Here is a 21,628-nt window from a genome sequence, read left to right as displayed (position 1 = left end):
GGGCAGAAGTGCAGAATAAAGACCATTATTAGTCTCATCAGAGATGGGGTTCTTACTTAAGGAAGTGAATGGCAGTTGATAGCAGGAAGAGATGAAAAAGAGATGAATAAGAAGGAGATGATTTAACTGCTGTTTTTGTCTCCCTAGTATGGATACATATCTCTGTCCATTCAATTGTTTGGCTCTGAGCAAATATTTCATGCGAGTGCTGAGTAGATTTTCTGTAGATATTCATGCTCCCCAGAGTATCCAAGAATAGCAAACTTAGAAGTATGCTGTTCACGCTGACCCACACGTTTTACAGTAAAGTAAAATGAACATTTCAGACAGTGGGGATTTAGACAAGAGATGGTGAAATGAAGTTTAAATGAAGCATTTAGGGTTCAAGGCTTTATTCAAAACATTACCATATAACATTGCTACAAATAACCTGCACCTGAATATCTACATACACACAACACACCATACAGTGTGATGCAAAGAGCCTAATAATGAAAGCTTTTGCCTCCACACAGAGAGGTTCTCCGGTTGTATTCTCCTACTGGGACAAGACATTTTTCTGCTAATTTTAGGACAACAAATCTTATATAATATTATTGAAGGAATAGAAAGTAAACAAATAATCACAATAATTTAAAATAGTCCATTTTAAAAGACAACTGTCAATTGTAGCAGGATATCAATATATTGGATATTTTACATCAATGAAGAGCACAGATGAGTCTGGAGTAGGGATGTGCAAAATAACTCGACCAGTCAATTAAATAATGCTGTTCTCCCTAGTTGGCACCAGAAATACTAGTCACCTAAAGTAATTATTCCTATTTTATTCATGTAAAAATTGTACATTCATATACATGTACCAGTGTATATTTCAGTAGTATCCCAAATTTTAACAAAAATAAAAAAGAGACAAGAAGCAGTGTGTGTGTATGTGGGTGGTCAACACACCTGCCTGGATGATGAGCTTGGCACACTCGTTGCAGGGGAACAAAGCCACATACATGGTGCAGCCTTTCACATCAGCACTGTTCTTGTTCATAATGGCATTCAGCTCTGCATGGCACACTGTGGGACACAGTGTTGAGAGACATTGCAAGTTACTATATTACTTAAGGTTTAATTAGGCTGTGTCAAAAAAATAAAAAATATTGGTCATAAACAAACAAGCAGATTTGAAATACAAGAATCTGGTTCCTGTGATAGTGTGTTTTTATGACACTAGTGAAAAACACTTAATTCTCTCTTAAACTCATCATAAACATCGAACCAGTTTTTGTTTACATTTAGTTGAAAAAAGTCCCAATAAAAATTGTCCACAGTGACTGATTATCTGCAGATTATCCAAAATAATTGTGACAATGCTTCTGCAAAGAGATGTTGCTGTTACGGTTTTTTTATGCATTTTTCAATGCTTTGAGATTGGCCAGATTTCCATGGACTTGCTGATGGTACTCTGGATACCTGGTATCTCTGGATAAATCCAAATATGTTAACCTTTCCCCTAGTGCCATCATCAGACAATATATATATATATATTTCCAGATTTTTGCCTACTCTCCAGTGGCTGAATCTTGTAAACTTAAAGTAGTACTCCACCGATTTAGTACTGCACTGCTGTATAACACTGTCTGATCCACGATGGACAAGTTTAAAGGCTCAAAAGTAACAAGAGCAAGCAGAGTAGAGATATTGTCTTTTTTATTCAAAACTTGGCACCTACATTAGCCACAATGTATCCTATGTGCTGACAGTTCAGTTGGACATTTTTCCATTGTATTTTGGAGAAGCACAACTGTTATGATAGTAGCAGCAAACAGCCTCAAGATGCTAGCCTCAAACTGAGAGGAGTAAGTTACAGACATCTGGCAAGCTCACTTTAGCACAGTCTAGACCTGCTCTATTTGAAAAGTGTCCTGCCATTCAAACTTGTAGTCTTCAGCACTGACTAACATTTCCATTCGGTGTAACAGTACAGAATTTGTCCCAGACTATTCCGTACAGAACATTTGGTTTGGTATGAAACTTCCTTGGTTTGGTCCCCCTTGGGACCCAAATCACAATTACTCTTAAAATAACCCATTTATGTCTACTAATCACACACGCAAACAAGTAAAAAGTAAACTTTTGTATGATGAAAATTTTATAATATTGAGCATTATGTGACTTATATATAACTTGTAAACTTTGATACACACAAGAACACTTCCTTCCCACAGGCCATCACTCTGAGCTAACACAGTGATAGCATCATGTGCATGTTATTGTGCACTGTCACTAACTTGAATAAATATTAGAATATGAAAGCATTTCATCAATGGAGAAAGGTTGAGTGAGATATCTTCATCATCAATCCTCTACCACCCTCTACAGGCCAAAGGTTGGCACTCAGCATCATGGTGGGAACCATTAAAGGGGAACTTCGGCAGATTTTTACCCTAGTCTTGATCACTAGAGGTCACCGAGTACTTTCGATAGGAAAAAGAACGACCAGAATTGGTTCTAGCAAACTGGAGATCCTGCAGCTAATGGCCAGAGCTCCCAGTTAGTTATAATACACTTCTTGGGGGCATATCCTAAAGAGTGCCCTTTGTTCTTCTTAACAGACACAAAATGCAATTAAAATGTGTGTGCAACATGATCAGGGCCCTTACGTGACAACAACATGCCTTTTCAACTCATACGTTGTGCAGAAACCGTACAAAACAGTACTGTGGCCTACCTGTTTTTCCACCGCTAGCTTCACCGAAAGCCCAGAATAATCGATCACGGAGATAATGCCTTCACGACGAAAAAAAGTTTATTTCCCCCTCAAAAATGTCCATGTCTTCACACACTACTCTCCGATTTGCACACTTCCTGCAACAATTTCAAGAGCCGCGCTGAAGTCCCATGGGATTTCACTTGTTGCAGGTAAACGCAGAAGAAGAAGAGATTGTTGATCGGAGGTGTTCACAAGGGAAGAAGCTTGGAGAACGTGTGTTGTTGATCTACTGTGGAGAAGAAATGGTTCGCGTTTGTGCCTTTCCAAATTGTGGCAACAGAATGAGAAGGTACAAGTGCCTACACTTTCATCGTCTAGCTTTCCATGACCATGAGATACTGCAGTTGTGGCTAGTTGTTCTTCAGCTGGATGTGCAAACTCCCATACAAGTACCATGCAAAAATGATCACCGCATTTGCAGCGAACATTTTGAGGAGGATGACTACAGAGACACAACACAGCAGGGCCGGCTGAAGAGAAATGCCATTCCGAGGATGAAGACTGCTGCACTACTGTGGAGGTAATGTTATATTAATAACTTCATTTAGCTTCGTTTTGGCAGACACGGCTTGAGAAGGGATGTGCGGCAACACATTTTCGTCGTGAAGGCATTAACTCCGTGATTGATTATTCTGGGCTTTCGGTGAAGCGAGCGGTGGAAAAACAGGTAGGCGACAGTACTGTTTTGTAAGGTTTCTGCACAACGTATGAGTTGAAAAGGCATGTTGTTGTCACGTAAGGGCCCTGATCATGTTGCACAGACATTTTAATTGCATTTTGTGTCTGTTAAGAGGAGCAAAGGGCACTCTTTAGGATATGCCCCCAAAAAGTGTATTATAACTAACTGGGAGCTCAGTGGGGTATTGCACAAAAGTAGGATAAGGAAATCCAGGATAAGTGAGCAAGCGCGGTTTGACTTAGCCTGCTCGGCGCATCCTGGCTTGATTGGTTGCATGTTTGCCAAGCCAGGATTAAAAGGTGCGGCTATGTTAAGCCAGGTGTAGATAGTCGGGACAAGTGCGTGTTCACGGCATACTGAAATAGACCTCGCGATCACTCACAGAATCACCGATGGGAACATGAATAAGAGTCGCGCTTCATATTTCACGGCCGCTGAACAACAGCTCCTGATGGAGTTCTATGAAGAGGTGGAAGATATCATAAGAAAAAAAGGCAATACCAATGCCATAATTAAAGAAAGAGAGAAAGCCTGGCAGACAATAGCGGACCGGCTTAATGCTTAAGTAGTCCAAAACTGTACAATTAATAAACAGTGCTCCACTGGAACTGTCATAATTAGGCTACAATTAAAGGACTAAAGGAGTTACTTTAAGTCCACTAATCAACTGTTGTACACTTTGCTTTAAATGTGGCAAGTAGAGGTGCATGTTACTCAGAAAATGTAAAGTATGATTAAGTGCAAACAATTATCCACAATGTGTGTCATTTAACTTATTTTTATCTATTTTATCTTTCTATCCTTCATAAAGAACAAACTTGTCTGGCCATAAAAGGACCTGGCAGCAAGTTAAAATTAAATACAAGAACATTTTGCAGGCTGGAAAGTGACTATAAAGTAGATAACAGTGAATAAATGAGGTGAATAGATTAGGTGTCTGCTGACATGTTGAATGTCTGTATGATTGTAGCAGTTAAAAAAAAAGCCCATAGAACTGGCACAGGGGGCGGCCCACCGAGCCAGGATATGTGCTGCAAATGGTTCCTTTATTGAGGTTCTCTGCATCCCCAACAGAATAAAGGAAGCTCCCACTTGCAAAACATCTCAATGTAACACAGACCATCTGTGGTACAGTGAGAGCATGGCTTCCTGCGGTCTGGTGCTGTATTTTTGGACCCAGCAGCCTACATAAATATCTTAGTTCATCACCTGAGAATCTGTATCTCTCAATGAGATAGTCATCTCCAACGGCCAATGGGTCTGACCTGTCCCGGAAGACTCTTTCATGACTAAATGCTCGTCTGAGGATTAGGGCTTCCTCATCTAGCACATCCTCCAAAAAAGGGCAAGCCATTATGAAGATATATATATATATATATATATATATATATATATATATATATATATATATATATATATATATATATATATATATGATATATATTTATGGCATGCCGTTTAGGAAATGAAGCTTTGAATATATGGAATTAATCTTGGATATATGGAATTAATCTTGGATATATGGAATGAAGCTTGAATATACTGATAAAAATGTGAGAATACTGAATGAAATTCAAAACCTAGTTGTATCCTTTTCATCAAAGTGATAGCCTTCTGAATTAGCTGGTTTTACAAAATGGCATCAGTTGAAATATTACAATACTTTCTTAAACTGGAAAACCTTTTTGCTTTTTCTGTCAGGATTTAGCCTAAGGCCTGTTGTAGTCGGCCTGCCACCATTAAAAAGGAAGTGAACTTCTTCGTCAGGAGAACGGTATTGGGCACGGGTACTATGGGAAGGATTTTGGCCCGTACAAGCACTTGCCAATGAGTTAATAATGTCCTCATTGCTCAGTATTGCTGCCACAAGGTTCCTGACTGACTCATTCTCACTTCTACAAGATGACAGCAGTGTCTTGATGACCAGTTAAGTTTCATTCCATACATTCAAAGATTCATTCCATAAATTCAAAGATTAATTTTATATATTTAAAGATTAATTTCCTAAACGGCATGCCATAATATATATACTACATTGCCCTTGTCACAGATTTCATTGAAAACACCTTTGCAACTTCCTCAGCTGTGTTTTGTAATCTCAATTACTGCAATAAAACACATATTTATGCATTTTGACGAGCAGTCTTCATTAGCATAGCAATATAACACTTGTCCTGAGTAATAATACTACCACTTGAATCAATATAAAAAGACTGTTGCAATTACAAACAGCCTTTAAATGCCATTTAAATGAAATAAGAAATGACAATATATATGTAATATTTTAATGCAGGATAATTAAAATGATGCAACATACTTAGAAAGACCATGGACATGCTGTAAAACACATTAATTCCTCACAGGATTGATGATGGAAATACAGGTGAATCACTAGGATTAATCTTAGCCTGGCTGTTAGCCTGGTCTGGAGCAGGCTAACTGCAGAGAATAAATCACCATAGTAACTTGGCCGGGATAAGTTTAACCTGCTTTCATGCAACCGACTTGAGGCTAAATTAAGCCAGGATAACATATCCTGGCTTAATCCCTTATCCTGGTTTTGTGCAATACCCCTCTGGCCATTAGCTGCAGCATCTCCAGTTTGCTAGAACCAATTCTGGTCGTTCTTTTTCCTATCGACAGTACTCGGTGACCTCTAGTGATCGAGACTAGGGTAAATATCTGCCGAAGTTCCCCTTTAATGAATTACAGCCTTTCCTGCACACACAAATGCCTTTAAAACTGGATTATGTTCAGACCAGAAATTCTGCCCCACAATATAATTTGAATACTATGTAGTTTTGTGCTGTGGTGGATGAAAAGTACTAAAGTTGAAGAACTGTTTGCAATCATATTTTTTTCCTGGAGTCAAACAGAAAGCGAAAAGAAGTATGTGGGCATTCTCACCATACGGGTATTTAGTGTCAAGCCGGTCATCTGCAGAACGGGACCAGGGTAGCAGGTCATCATCACAGCCATTGGGCATACCATTGTATCCAATGCCAACTATCTTATTCTCCTGGTTTACTATACATGCCCCCACCTGCAGAGAGGGAGAAAAGTTCCACAGTTGAGTACAGCTGTAAATCTTTAAAGATATCAAACAATCCAGTGCAACAGTGGTACCCAACCTTTTACATTTTTCATCCCTTTTCCATCCTTGAGTAACTAACTAAGTTGAGTAACTAAATTACATATTTTATGGATATTTCATATTATATTAAATGCATAACAATACAGACAATTAATCCAAACAGTGAAAACAACAAATGCAGGAAGTTTGTGTAAAGCAAGCTGTTTGGAGGAATTTTGAGCAGATTATTCTGCATAACAAATTATTTATAATAATAATTCATTAATATAGGAATTATACCACATGAACATGGTATAATGTCAAATGTATTTTTTGTTTGCTTTGTTTAAGATTTTTGCACAAAAATTAAATGTGGCATTATATTATATCTTGTGCAGTATCATTTGTATGAGTTACACATGATGTGGGGCAAGTAGCATAGTATTATTGTTAAATTAATCATTACGATGTAAAATATAGATATACATTTCATGTGGGAAATAAATATTATAAATGAGTGGAGCTTGTTTATTTTTGTATAGTGACATATTGTGGCAGCACAGATTGTTGTTGTTGTGAGTTTTCAGTGCCAGTCTGTCTGTTGACAATTCTCAGCTCAATCTGTAAACAATACTACAGACAGTTTTTTTCTGGTTTTGCCTTTGACAGGAATGCCGAATCTGAATGACACCTGGGATCTGTATGCCTGCACAGTATGTATGTCATTACATTATATGCAGTAAATCTGAGAGACTCAATATTCATTCTTGTACAGAGACCAAGAAAAACTTCTCACTTGACATAAACTAATCATTGGAATTATAACCCATATAATGTCCCTTTCCTATATTGGAATGGAGACTTGGTACACAGCTCCCTTACCTAAGGCCCTATGACAACTACATGACACAAGGTAACCTTACCGTCAGTTGTGAGTTGCCTACCTGTTTGTTGTGATGCCTTCTGTGATTGATCAACAAAAACTATGTCTTCAAAATCAATTGGACACTTTACATCTTTGTGAAGTATCTCATTATTTACAGCTGTAATACACACACATACCTGTGAGCTTGGGTCTTTGCTCCTTTGGGCTGACAGAAAGGCTACAGCCATGAAGTACTCTGGCCATTCCAGGTACTCTTCTCTCTTCCTGGTTGTGCCACTACAGAGAAACACACAAAAAGACAGAAAGAGGATGTAACGTTTTGTGAGCCAAGATCTATCTTTTAGACCATTTCCACTGCTTTCCATTTACTGAAATAACAGCTCATTTGTGAGCAGAAATCCCTTCTGTTTACACATCTATCCAGACTCTACCCTATGTTTGATTTCAACTTGTATTACCTGATGTCTACATACACAGTAAATTGATAATCATTTGCAACAATATTACCATCATAAACAGTCACTTCATAATACCACAGTCATCTGTGGAAAAAGCCTAAAGTGCATAATCTTCAGTGAAAGCTTAACATAATAGCTCTCAGTCTGCCTCTCTTACAAGCACTAGGGGAACTGGCAGTTTAATTAACTGAAACCTCCTCTCTGTTCTTTGTGCACAAGCTTCGCTAAAAAATATGTTTTGGCCTTATGTTAGCACGGCTTTGGTAACATGCCCAGTGGCTCTTTGACTTCTGGCTTAATCTCAAAGTGGAAACCCTGTATCAACACTTACAGCAGGTCAAGGGCGAGACTGACAATTACTGAACGTACATCGTAAAACAAAACAAATAACTTAATTATTAATAATTTTCTTTCTTTCTTTATTGCTTAATCATTTAATCTATACAACGTCAAACATGTGGATCACAAAGTAATGTATTTAAAAGGACCAGTGTGTAAGATTTAGCGGCATCTAGTGGTGTAAATGAAGATCACAACTGTGCCTCTTCCTCCTCCCCTCCCAAGGGCGAAAGAGAGACTTCGGTGGCTGTGAAACGTGCAAAAAACGCCACTACCTACAGCCAGTGTTTGGCAACATTACTGTTCCATGCAGACTATTCATATATGTGTCTTAATACATTTTGGAGGGGGTCTTTAAAAGGTCCAGTGTGTAGGATTTAGAGACATGTCGCTGAGTAGTGCAGATTGCAACTCCTTTGCTTCACTCTCAGTGAACCATAGCAGTTCAATATGGAAGATGACCCGTGGCATATATAGATATAAAAGGCTAATTTTAACAATTCTTATCTTAAGGTGATTATACACTAATGAAAACATAGTTATGCATAATTGCAGATTTAAAATGTAAGACTTGTATTTGTTTGTTTTGTTTCTTTGTTTTGTTTCTTTGTTTCTTTGTCTTTTTCTCAGGCTGGTGTTTTAATTATGAGAAAGTAAAATCCTGAAAAATACTCCTTCTCCTCCTTCTCGGCGGATGTTTGTGCCTCGCTTGTTGAATGTACGTCAGACAAAAATATAAAACGTGTTACCCATTTAGTTGGCCGGGTGTCGGTGGCTGAATTTCTTCCATAGTCTTTCAAGTATTAGTTACTCCAGGTTCAGCTAACGTTAGCTACTTTTCTCTGTAGCTGTATGTGCTGCACGCGAGAGTCAGCCGGGCAAAACGACACGCGACGTCAAACATGCAGGAAGCAGGAAGTAATCGCCCGCGCCTATCTGTACACAAACTATCCCTGACTTTTGCCTTCAAGGACAAACTCGGACTCCTTCGCTAGCACTCGACGACTCCACTCACAACCATTGAACATCATGCATGTAAGACTAACTTCTAACAGTAGTAAAGTAGATGGAGTAGTAAACAGAAAGTAGGTACAGACAGCCTGGAAGGCCTAATCCGGGGCAAAATATTCTTGTATTTCTTCTTCGGGAAGGTGGCTGCTGAAGGGGCGTGTCCAGTATCTGTATTCGGAAACGCCGGCAAAGTACTACTATTTATGGAAGCCCATTTCCGCCAGTAAAAAAAAATTTTATGAGATAATAAGTCGAAATTATGAGATAAAAAGTCATAATTATGAGATAATAAGTCGAAATTATGAGATAATAAATCGAAATTATGAGATAAAAAGTCATAATTATGAGATAATAAGTCGAAATTATGAGATAATAAATCGAAATTATGAGATAAAAAGTCATAATTTTGAGATAATTAATCGAAATTATGAGATAAGAAGTGCACATGCGCCTCAATGGCTGTTGGCAATATATTCACAGATTCGCACTTCCTGCATCAATAACTCATAATCGGGACATTTTTAAAACACAGCCTATGCCTCTTTCCAACCGTAGTAAAGCACACAAGGAGCTACAACCTCATTTTCATCAAAACAAGCCGCTCGAATAACATTGATCTCTATGTACACCCGGCTGTGAGACGAGTGCGCAGGGACCATCAACAATTTTCAATAACGAAAAGAGATATCACAATATATTAAATAACTGTACTCTCACATATTGTAGCCTCAACAAAATCACTGTATACATCATTTGATTTTTATCTCATAATTTCGATTTATTATCCAATACTAGTCAGTATCGCCGATACCGACACAGATACCAACAGAAGAACACTTTGTCATATATTATATGTTTTGACCAAAAATGCTTTTTTTTTGCATTTTTCAGCATCCCCCAATATTCCCTCAAAAATCTCCAACTGTCTATGTGTCTTCCCTTTACAAACATGCCCACACCACTGCACACTATTCCACTGCAGTTTTTGAATGCATTTCACCTGATGTATTTGGATATTTCTGCACAGTGGAGTTCCTAAACAGTATGGGAATGACATTATACTTGATATGGTTGGAGAGATGAGACTCTTGTGGATCCAATGAACCCAATTGTATTCATGTGTGATGATGTAGCAATAGTAGCCATTTCATTGTAGTGAGAACATTTTTTGAAACTTGACTTCACTTTCTAAAATGAACTATTGTGACCTCTAGGATAATCACAGCCTCATGAAACTGTACAATCACAAACTACAGACAAGGCGGGTTACTCAGTCCATTTTGTTGTTATTCAGTATTAACCTGGGGGCTCTCAGCAAGTCTATGAGTTAAGTTTAATTTTGTTACTTGACACTCAAAAGTTGTGTCTTGACAGAAGAGGGGGAAAGGAGAGATTGCTGTCCGCACATGTAGAATTTTGTAATGTTGTGGGCAATTAGAAGCAATGTCACAGAGTGACCAACTGGCAAACAATGCTTATGAGTTCTTTAAACAGGCCAGATAGAAGATGTAAGAACATATTTTAACTGTCATGATTTATCCACATACAAGTGTAGATTTCTGAATGCACCAATTGGAAAATTCTGGGCCGATGCAGATATTTAAAATAACAATTTGGAAAAACAGCATTATCTAGAGCCAGTGTTTGTTTTGTCTGTTTTGGGCTACTGTAGAAACAACCTGCATCATCTGGAGACAACATCATTCTAAGGTAACGTAAACACAACAATTCTTTTTCTCAGGTGATTATACACTAATAAAAACATACATATGAATATTATATTCCATTTCTGATCTTCCTAAATGTTACACACTGGACCTTAAAAAGGAAATAAATGTGGGAGCATCCACAAGGGTAGGCAACAAGGGCAAAGTGTCAGGTAAAGTCAAGATATTTTTGAGTTTTCCTTTGGGCAAAGCAAGAAGACATAGAGAAAAGAGGCATCAAAGTCCCTTTCAATCTCATCAGTCTTCTACCTCATTCAGGGTTTGCGTCTTGCCATGGTCATGCTGTTTTAGGGTCGTAGAAGGATTTGAAGTCAAAACGAATGTCAGCCCTCTGGGGCTGGAACTCCCCTGAAAGAAAGTTTCCTTTTCATTTTCTTTTGAAATCCTACTTTCATCTCATCTGCTCAAACTTCAAAACTAAAGTGCTATTTTAGAGGTTAAAATAAATGTTATAAAATATAAAAATAACCATAAAGCCTACTACTACAGTTACTATTATTACTACAGTCACTGTTCATTGTCCCCCATCGTTGTTGTTGTTGTTGTCGTCATCATCAGTCACTACCATTAGTGTAGTTGTTGCTACTGTTGTTGCTGTAAATGGTAAATGGACCTGTACTTGTATAGCGCCTTTCTAGTCTTCCGACCACTCAAAGCACTTTTTACACTACGTGCCACTTTCACCCTTTCACACACCTCCTTGGAATGGCGCCGGCGACAACGGCAGCCTGTCATGGCAACTCCTATCATTGTTGTAGTTTTAGTGTGTTTTCAGTGTGTCTTTAGCCTGTGTTTTTTTTCTATTTTTAACTGTTTTCTTACTTTCTTAATACTTTGTTCACGTCGCCTAAATACTTTTTTGGCGTTTTTGAGCACTTTTAATGTTTTGTTTGCACATGATCGCCCTGAGGCACCCTAGCATCCTGACCAGAGAGAGACCCTCCATACCGGAGGAGCTGAGGAGGAGACTGCGAGGCTGCAGAGCGGGGGTTAAACGGAGGATGAAGAAGAGGAGGTTTAAACCCTACATCCCTGCAGTCATCACTGGAAACAAACGTGGCTACAGGAGCAGATACCGAACTCCAACGTCACCATTCCCGGCTTCCAGATGGTTCGAGCCAAAAGGGACACCACCACAACCGGCAAGAAGAAAGGAGGGGGACTGGCCGTGCTCATAAACAACAGGTGGTGTAACCCTTGGTACGTCTGTGTGAAAGCCCGGACATCGAGCTTGTCGCTGTCGGACTTCGTCCATGTTATCTGCCACAGGAATTTTCCAGTGTTATCGCCATCACTGTCTATGTTCCTCCGTCTGGGAAAGCAGAAGCAGCGTGTGACGTCATCCACACTGTGACTGCAGGACTACAAACGAAACACCCAGAGGCCTTCATCATCATCACAGGGGACTTCAACCACGTTTCTCTCTCGTCCACACTCCCACCTTCCACCAGTTTGTCACATACACTACCAGACACAATAAGACCTTGGACCTGCTGTATGCATATGTTCCTGTTTTTTATATCTGTAGCCTATTTATTTCCTACTCAAATGTTGCTGTGACAAGTGAATTGTGGGATTAATACTTTAATAAAAAAAGTTATCTATCTATCTACATTCACACAGCCATGGCAAAGTCCATCAAACAGAAACTAACGCATTCATACACATTCAAACAGCAATGCGGGGTTCAGTATCTTGCTCAAGGATACTTCGATGTGTGGCGGCAGGAGCCGGGTATCAAGCCAACAACCTTCCGATTAGAGGACGGCCGCTCTTCCTCTGAGCCACAGCTTCCCCAAGCTGTGTACATCTCTGCCGTTGCCAAGTGCTTGCTCATGGTGGGAATTGTTGAGTCTCTGTAAATCATTTTATGAGGAACTCGGTCTAGACCTGCTCTATTTGAAAAGTGTCCTGAGATAACTTCTGTTATTCAATTTTATTTGTATAGCACCAATTCATAACAGAAGTTATCTCAGGACACTTTTCAAATAGAGCAGGTCTAGACCAGACTCCTTATAACATTTACAGGGGCCCAACAGTACGACCATGAGCAAGCACTTGGCGACGGGGCAAGGAAAAACTGCCTTTTAAGAGGCAGAAACCTAGGACAGATCCTTCGGCTCTAGGTGGGTGGTCGTCTGCATCGACCAGTTGGGGTGAGAGAGAGAGAGAGAGGGGGGAGAGAGAGAGAGAGAGAGAGAGACAAACAGACAGGTGCACAGCAACAACAGTACTGGCAATGGCAATGTAGCAGGACCATGGCAGGAGGCTCCACCAGGATCGACAAGAACCTGCGAGATGAGAAAGCACAAGAACTCCGGGGAAGAAGTGAAGTTAGTAACATGCATTAATGGAACATGAATGAGTGCAGAAAGAGAGAGGAAGGGAGGAGCTCAGTGCACCATGGGAAATCCCCCGATAGTCTAGGCCTATAGCAGCATAACTAAGGAATGGTTCAGGACTCACCTGATCCAGCCCTAACTATAAGCTTTATCAAAGAGGAATGTCTTAAGCCTACTCTTGAATGTGGTGAGGGTGTCTGCCTCCCGAACCAGCTCTGGCTCCTGTTCTACTTTTAGAGACTATAGGAACCACAAGTAGCCCAGCATTCAGAGAACGTAGTGTTCTAGTGGGGTAATAGGGTACTATGAGCTCTTTAAGATATGGACCTGTAAATGAACCTGTACTTGTATAGCGCCTTTCTAGTCTTCCGACCACTCAAAGCGCTTTTACACTACGTGCCACATTCACACCCATTCACTCAGTGATGGCAAAGTCCATCGAGCAGAAACTAACATTCATACACACTCACACACCGATGCACGGCATCGGGAGCAATTCGAGGTTCAGTATCTTGCTCAAGGATACTTCGACATGTGGCACCAGGAGCCGGGGATCGAACCCACAACCTTCCGATTGAGGAACGACCTCCTGAGCCACAGCCGCCCACATATGAAGGGGCCTGACCATGAAGAGCTTTATAGGTGAGGAGGAGGATTTTAAATTCTATTCTACATTTTACAGGGAGCCAATGCAGAGCAGCTAGTACAGGAGAGATGTGATCTCTTTTCCTAGTTACTGTCAGTACTCGTGCTGCAGCGTTCGAAATTAATTGGAGCGTTTTAATGGACCTATTGGGGCAAACTGAAAAATAAAGAGTTGCAGTAATCCAGCCTTGAAGTAACAAATGCATGGATTAGTTTTTCTGCATCTGTCTGTGATAGGATGTGTCTAATTTTTCTAATATTACGTAAATGAAAGAAGGCAGTCCTAGAGGACTGCTTTATGTGGGAGTTAAATGACAAATCCTGATCAAAGATAACTCCAAGATTCCTGACAGTGGTGCTAGAGGCCAAGTTAATGCCATCTAGAGTAACTATATCTTTAGACAATGAGTCTCTAAGGTTTTTGGGGCCAAGAACAAGAATTTCATTTTTTTCTGAGTTTAACATCAGAAAATTGCAGGTCATCCAGGATTTTATGTCCTTAAGACATGTTTGTAATTTAGATAATTGATTAATTTCATTGGGCTTGATTGATAGATATAACTGCGTATCATCTGCATAACAGTGAAAGTTAATGGAGTGATTCCTAATAATGTTGCCTAAAGGGAGCATATATAAAGTAAATAGTATTGGTCCAGAACCTTGTGGAACTCCATGACTAACTGTAGTATTTATTGAAGATTCATCATTAACATGTACAAACTGCGAGCGATCTGATAAATATGACTTAAACCAGCTTAGTGCGGTTCCTTTAATGCCAATTTGATGCTCAAGTCTCTCTAAAAGAATATTATGGTCAATGGTGTCAAATGCAGCACTAAGATCTAATAATACAAGTACAGACACAAGTCCATTGTCAGAAGCAGTCAGAAGGTCATTATTAACTTTAACCAGAGCTGTCTCTGTGCTATGATGAACTCTAAATCCTGACTGAAAATCCTCAAATAAACTATTGTTATGTAGAAAGTCACACAACTCTTTGGCGACTACTTTCTCCAGAATCTTAGAGAGGAAGGGGAGGTTAGAAATCGGTCTATAGTTGGCTAAAACCCCTGGGTCAAGAGTGGACTTTTTAAGAAGGGGTTTAATTACAGCTACTTTAAAGGACTGTGGTACATAACCTGATAATAAAGAAAGATTAATCATATCCAGTAAAGAAGTGCCAATTAAGGGAACAACTTCTTTAAGCAGCCTAGTTGGGATCGGGTCTAATAGACAGGTTGATGGCTTCGATGAAGAAATGATTGAAGTTAACTGATGAAGATCGATAGCAGAAAAACAGTCTAAATATATATCTAAGTTTACATTGACAGAAGTCCCTGAACTTGGAGAGCCACTGATAACTGTTGATGGCAGTTGGTGATACATTTTTTCTCTAATAGTAATAATTTTATTATAGAAGAAGCTCATGAAGTCATTGCTACTTAAGTTTATGGGGATATGTGGCTCAATAGAGCTGTGACTCTCTGTCAGCCTGGCTACAGTGCTGAAGAGGAACCTAGGGTTATTCTTATTTTCTTCTATTAGTGCTGAGTAATAGGCTCCTCTGGCATTACGGAGGGCCTTTCTATAGGTTTTAAGATTATCTTGCCAATTTGAGTGATATTCTGATAATTTGGAAGAGCGCCATTTCCTCAGATTTCCTAGCTGGAATATCTACATAGGTGTACAGAGGCCCATTTCCAGCAACCATCACTCCTGTGTTCTCAATGGTACATTGTGTTAGCTAATCGTGTTAAAAGGCTAATTGATGATTACAAAACCCTTGTGCAATTATGTTAGCACAGCTGAAAACTGTTGTGCTGATTAGAGAAGCTATAAAACTGGCCTTCCTTTGAGCTAGTTGAGTATCTGGAGCGTCAGCATTCGTGGGTTAGATTATACTCTCAAAATGGCCAGAAAAAGATAACTTTCTTCTGAAACTCGACAGTCTATTCTTGTTCTGAGAAATGAAGGCTATTCCATGCTAGAAATTGCCAAGACACTGAAGATTTCCTACCATGGTGTGTATTACTCCCTTCAGAGAACAGCACAAACAGGCTCTAACCAGAATAGAAAGAGAAGTGGGAGGCCCCGGTGCACAACTAAGCAAGAGGACAATTACATTAGAGTCTCTAGTTTGAGAAATAGACGCCTCACATGTCCTCAACTGGCAGCTTCATTAAATGGTACCCGCAAAACGCCAGTCTCAACGTCCACAGTGAAGAGGCGACTCCGGATGCTGGCCTTCTAGGCAGAGTGGCAAAGAAAAAGCCATATCTGAGACTGGCCAATAAAAGGAAAAGATTAAGATGGGCAAAAGAACACAGACATTGGACAGAGGAAGATTGGAAAAAAGTGTTATGGACAGATGAATTAAGTTTGAGGTGTTTGGATCACACAGAAGAACATTTGTGAGACGCAGAACAAGTGAACAGATGCTGGAGGAGTGCCTGACGCCATCTGTCAAGCATGGTGGAGGTAATGTGATGGTCTGGGGCTGCTTTGGTGCTGTTAAAGTGGGAAATTTGTACAAGGTAAAAGGGATTTTGAATAAGGAAGGCTATCACTCCATTTTGCAATGCCATGCCTTACCCTGTGGACAGCGCTTGATTGGAGCCAATTTCCTCCTACAACAGGACAATGACCCAAAGCACACCTCCAAACTATGCAAGAGCTATTTAGGGAAGAAGCAGTCAGCTGGTATTCTGTCTGTAATGGAGTGGCCAGCACAGTCACCAGATCTCAAGCCTATTGAGCTGTTGTGGGAGCAGCTTGACCGTATGGTACGTAAGAAGTGCCCATCAAGCCAATCCAACTTGTGGGAGGTGCTTTGCGAAATTTCTTCAGATCACCTCAACAAATTGACAGCTAGAATGCCAAAGGTCTGCAAGGCTGTAATTGCTGCGAATGGAGAATTATTTGACGAAAGCAAAGTTAAAGGACAAAATTATTATTTCAAATAAAAATCATTATTTTCTAACCTCGTCAATGTCTTGACTATATTTTCTATTCATGTTGCAACTTATTTGATTAATAAAAATGTGAGTTTTCATGGAAAACATGAAATTGTCTGGGTAACCCCAAACTTTTGAACGGTAGTGTATGAGGAAGAGACAGTAGGTACAATGGTGTTTTGAAGTTAAAACTAATTATTTTTCCCTTTTGCAGGTGGTTCCACATACAGTGCCTACAAATGGACACAGCAGAGCTGCAAAATAAGAAGAATGTGGACTGGAATTGCATTTTGTGTGAAAAGTAAACAAATTAGAATTGTGTAGGATTTTGTGTTTAGTGCTTAGTCTTTATATTATCATTTTTTTATAAGATGTTTTTAAACATTTGTGTGAAATTTTGTCATGATTACTGCATCATTATTGAAGTATAAAGAAAATGCTTCACCCATAGCCTGGAAATATTGAGCGATATGTTTTTACAGTAGCTCAAATATAAGAAAATATGGAATCTGGAATAAGTGCGGCTGATTTGACCACGGAGATCGGAGTCACGGCTGGATTGACCGCAGTCTACTAGCCTACTGTTTCTTCTACACAGCACCGTCCTGTAAATGACAACATCCGGTCTCAGAATATGAAAAAACAGGCCTTTTTTCCGTTTCTGTTTTCTAGTGATTTTATTTTTTATTATATGAAATAGAAAATGAAAATCGAATATTTTTTTTAATTTCACTCATCCCCTTTTGACCATGAAAAAGAAAAACGCCTTGTATTTCAATTTTAATTTTTGTATTTTAAAACGAAAATCAAATAACCACTCGTTTTCTGTTTTTTAATACCCGTTTCTGAAAGGAAAATCCAATGACCAAAACATACACGGACCATACACGGACCAAGGCGCTATACAAGTACAGATCCATTTACCATTTATCATTCAAACTATTTTCACACAAGCATCCAAGGAGAGAGGAGGCTCTCTCTAGATCAAGAAAAAACTTAAACAGCTCATTTGGCCTTTGATTCGAATTTCTCTCTCTCACTCACTCACTCACTCACACACACACACACACACACACACACACACACACACACACACACACACACACACATCATACTTAAAACCTGTTTTCCCTGTATTTTGAAGGTAGTGGCTTAGATTTCTTAGGTATTCATGGGAAAAGCATTATAATATGTCAAGATTATAGTATATCAAAAATATATGGTTATAATGGGAGTCAATGTGTCCAAGTCGGCCCGAGGTGAAAGGGCGCCGGCGACAACGGCAGCCTGTCATGGCAGCTCCTATCATTGTTGTAGTTTTAATGTTTTTTGCTATTTTTAACTGTTTTCTTACTTTCTTACTACTTTGTTCACGTCGCCTAAATACTTTTTTGGCGTTTTTGAGCACTTTTTATTTTTTGTTTGCACGGGTCTCCATGGCGACGGCGAGTCGCATTGTTTACACCCGCGACCAGATGATCGCCCTGAGGACCCCTAGCATCCTGACTGGAGAGAGACCTCCATACTGGAGGAGCTGAGGAGACAGTGAGGCTGCAGAGCGGGGGTTAAATGGAGGATGAAGAAGAGGAGGTTTAAACCCTACAAACGTGGCTACACGAGCAGATACCGGACTCCAACGTCACCATTACTGGCTTCCACACAGTTCGAGCCGACAGGGCCACCACTGTTGTCTGCCACTGGAACTTTCCAGTGTTGTCACCATCACTGTCTATGTTCCTAACAGTGGTCTTCATCATCACCATCACTGTTTACATTTATGATGTCTTATTTATTCTCCTGTACAGCACTTTGGTCAACTTTGGTTGTTTTTAAAGTGCTTAACAAATAAAGTTGGATTGGATTGGATTGGATTGGATAGGTGCAAACCTCCTATCCTATACACCTTACGATAGAGGGGATCATGGAATTTTAAAAATAATAATAAAAAACAAATCCTGGCCAAGTTTCATACAATTAGCCTTTAAACTGACCGATATTATTGTGAATCAAACAAGTCAAAAAGGCGGAGTGTACACGTTTGTAGGAGTGACCACAGTCCTTCCAGAGAAAAAGAGGAAAAAGAAGGAGAAAGAAGGAAAAAAGATACAGGTGGAAGAAGGAGCTCAGTAAACAGAGCTCAGTAAACAGAGCATCAAGCTGAAGAGAAACAAACAAGGAGAAAACAAAAAACAAACAAAGAAGAGGACAGGGGAGACTAAACGCGCAAGTAACAGTAAACTACTGGACCCTGAAATCAGTAAGTTTTTGCATTTATTACTATAAAACAAGTCCCAACTGAAACACTCAAGCTAATAGCTAACAAGCTAACACTGGACTGTGGTTACCTATCAACGGCATCAATAACAGCAGTAGTGCTGTTTTAAACACAAAACACAGAACCTTGGAGATCAACAGCTGTATCATGATGTCTACACACTCCGAAGCCATTGAATATCCCCCAGCTATCAAAAGCAAAACTGCAAAAGGAAAATATAAACAAAGAAAACTTTCGAGAAAGACCAGAAATCCTATTCCTGGACCATCACAAAGATGGAAGGTCCTGCAATTTAATCTTCTGGACTGATGAACCATTCGCCTGGCTGAATGTGTTCAGATCGCATTACCCAGCAATAAAGAGAACAGGTATTTGTAATGGATGGAAAATAAGTGTACTTGAAGAGAATGACTCTGACACCACCAGAATAACAGTAACAGTTTGAGCTCGACTTTCCTTCTATGAGACTGAGTGCTGAGAAGGAAAAGGAGATCCTCACAAGCATCGCTCCAGCCCTGGGGGCCAAACCCCCCTCTTCTGTCCCTGCTCCAGACAGACAGCCTGCAGATGCTGACACTGATCTTCCCCTGCTACAGCACTCTGAGGCCCTGGACATCGTGAGAGAACACTTCTCCCAGATGGAAATAGAACTGGTTCAGATCAGAGAGCAGCTGGACCAACAGCAGCCTACTTCTGTTGTGAATGTGTGTGTGAAAGGGTGAATGTGGCACGTAGTGTAAAAGCGATTTGAGTGGTCAGAAGACTAGAAAGGCGCTATACAAGTACAGGTCCATTTACCATTCTCCTACTGTCAGTGAGGCCAAGAAAGAACAGAACAACGTCAACTCACAGCTGAGAGAGTTTCAACAAGAACTAGCTTGTGAGAGAAGACAGTTGGATCATCTCAGTGAGGAGGTGAAGGAACTTAGGAAGGACAGGGACAACTGCAGAACTGGCTTGGCTACTCTGAGAGAAGAGCTACATGAGAGGGACAGAACAGGGCTCAGTCTACAAGCCAGACTGAACTCCACACAACCCCCTGTGCTCACCTTTCAGACCCAGACCACATCCAGCCAAACTCCCACTACACCTGAAGTACAACAGGGCCCTTTCCTCGAGAACTCACCCCCTCTCACCCAGCCTGGTGCAGACTCTAATGCCCCCCCCCATCAACCAGCTTCCTCCATACACACATCCCAAGCCAAGACGCCAGTCACACCCCTGCACCTGTCCAAAGCCTGGCCTCTAGCCAGCCTCCAAATAGGAGCTCCAGACCTGAAACCACCACCGCAGCTCCACATCCAGACCCGACAGCTGAGACTGAACAAACACACACAGGCAGAAGGGCTGACATTATCCTCCTTATGGACTCTAATAGAAAGTTCCTGGATGAAAAGACCTCATTTCCAAGACACAGAACGGAGAAGATCTGGTGCCCCAACACCAGGAGAGCCCTGGAGCTGTTAACAGTGCCTGAGCTAGGCTCACCTAGCCACATCAGGACAGACTGGCAGACTCTCTGAGGAGAGTCATTGAGCAAGCTTCCACCAATTTCCCTAACAGCAAGATAATCATATCCACACTGCTGAACAGGAGAGACTTCCACCCACACACCATTCACAGAGTGAATATCAGCCTCTCCAGGGACTGTGCCCTCAAACCCAATGTGTTCTTGGCCCACCACCCGACTCTCCACCAGGCAGTCCTGTATGATAACATACACCTACACAGAAAATGCAGTCCCCACCCTTGCTAAGACACTGAAGGATGTTGCCCTTGGAAGGAGCCTTACTACCACTCCAAGGGGTAACCACACAACGCAGACCCCATGCAGACTGCCAGGACCTCCTCAACCTTCAAGACCATCCAGACCTCCACCATGCTTCCACCCCCGGCTGTCAGAGAGGATGACCAGGCCACCAAATCCACCGCATCACCAACATCACAACCCAAAGCCCACACAACACTGGCCTCTGATACCCAATCAGAGAGATCGCCAGCCTGGAGGTCCTATACCCCCCCTCCTCCCAAAGGCAGAACCAAGACTACAGGAGCAGCAGCCTATTGGGCTGAACTATGCTGCAGCAGTGAGAAGAGCCACAGCCCCACCCCCCTCTGGTGAACTCAAAGAAATATTACACATGCTAAACCTGCTCTGCTCTCGCCTCATGTAGCTACATGGTGGAAGAGCAGAGACACCACAATAATTAATAGTTTAACATGTTGTATAAGGATAATATATCCTATATAATAATATAATATAAGGACAATTCTTAACAGTATTTCACACATGATACACTTTAAAATGTCACTCAAAGTTTAATATTTTATTAATTTACTTACTATACTCTTTTCGTCTTTTTACACCTTTTTTTCTTTTCATTTATTACCATTATTATTTTTTTATATCTAGTTTATTATTATTATTATTATTATTATTATTTTTCTTTTAAGGTGTTTGGCAAATTTTTTAAC

The 21,628-nt window shown here is 40.4% G+C and overlaps 1 protein-coding gene and 1 long non-coding RNA gene across 6 annotated transcripts in view; one reads left to right on the top strand and one right to left on the bottom strand.

Annotated features, from left to right (window-relative positions):
* The window catches only part of dctd (dCMP deaminase), a 145,349-nt gene extending 136,215 nt beyond the window's left edge, over nucleotides 1-9,134 (bottom strand). For all 5 annotated transcript variants that reach the window (XR_007881767.1, XM_051386459.1, XM_051386460.1 and 2 more), the window contains exons 1-4: nucleotides 8,949-9,134; nucleotides 7,579-7,678; nucleotides 6,351-6,486; nucleotides 952-1,068 (exon numbers count right to left, since the gene is read on the bottom strand). Coding sequence is in view for 4 of the 5 variants with exons in the window: in XM_051386459.1 (XP_051242419.1) it covers nucleotides 952-1,068; nucleotides 6,351-6,486; nucleotides 7,579-7,678; nucleotides 8,949-8,989 (394 nt within the window). In the remaining variant the exon portion in view is untranslated. The remainder of the gene's footprint in view (nucleotides 1-951; nucleotides 1,069-6,350; nucleotides 6,487-7,578; nucleotides 7,679-8,948) is intronic.
* Nucleotides 9,114-12,545, top strand: LOC127355520 (uncharacterized). Its single transcript, XR_007881778.1, has 2 exons — nucleotides 9,114-9,234; nucleotides 10,883-12,545. It is a non-coding gene; the product is annotated as an uncharacterized LOC127355520 (long non-coding RNA).
* The last annotated feature ends 9,083 nt before the right edge of the window (nucleotides 12,546-21,628 follow it).

The sequence above is a fragment of the Dicentrarchus labrax genome, unplaced genomic scaffold (assembly GCF_905237075.1).
Source record: "Dicentrarchus labrax unplaced genomic scaffold, dlabrax2021, whole genome shotgun sequence".
Lineage (NCBI taxonomy): Eukaryota > Metazoa > Chordata > Actinopteri > Moronidae > Dicentrarchus > Dicentrarchus labrax.
Note: the sequence above shows the minus strand (reverse complement) of the source record. Positions and strands in the feature narration are given on the sequence as shown.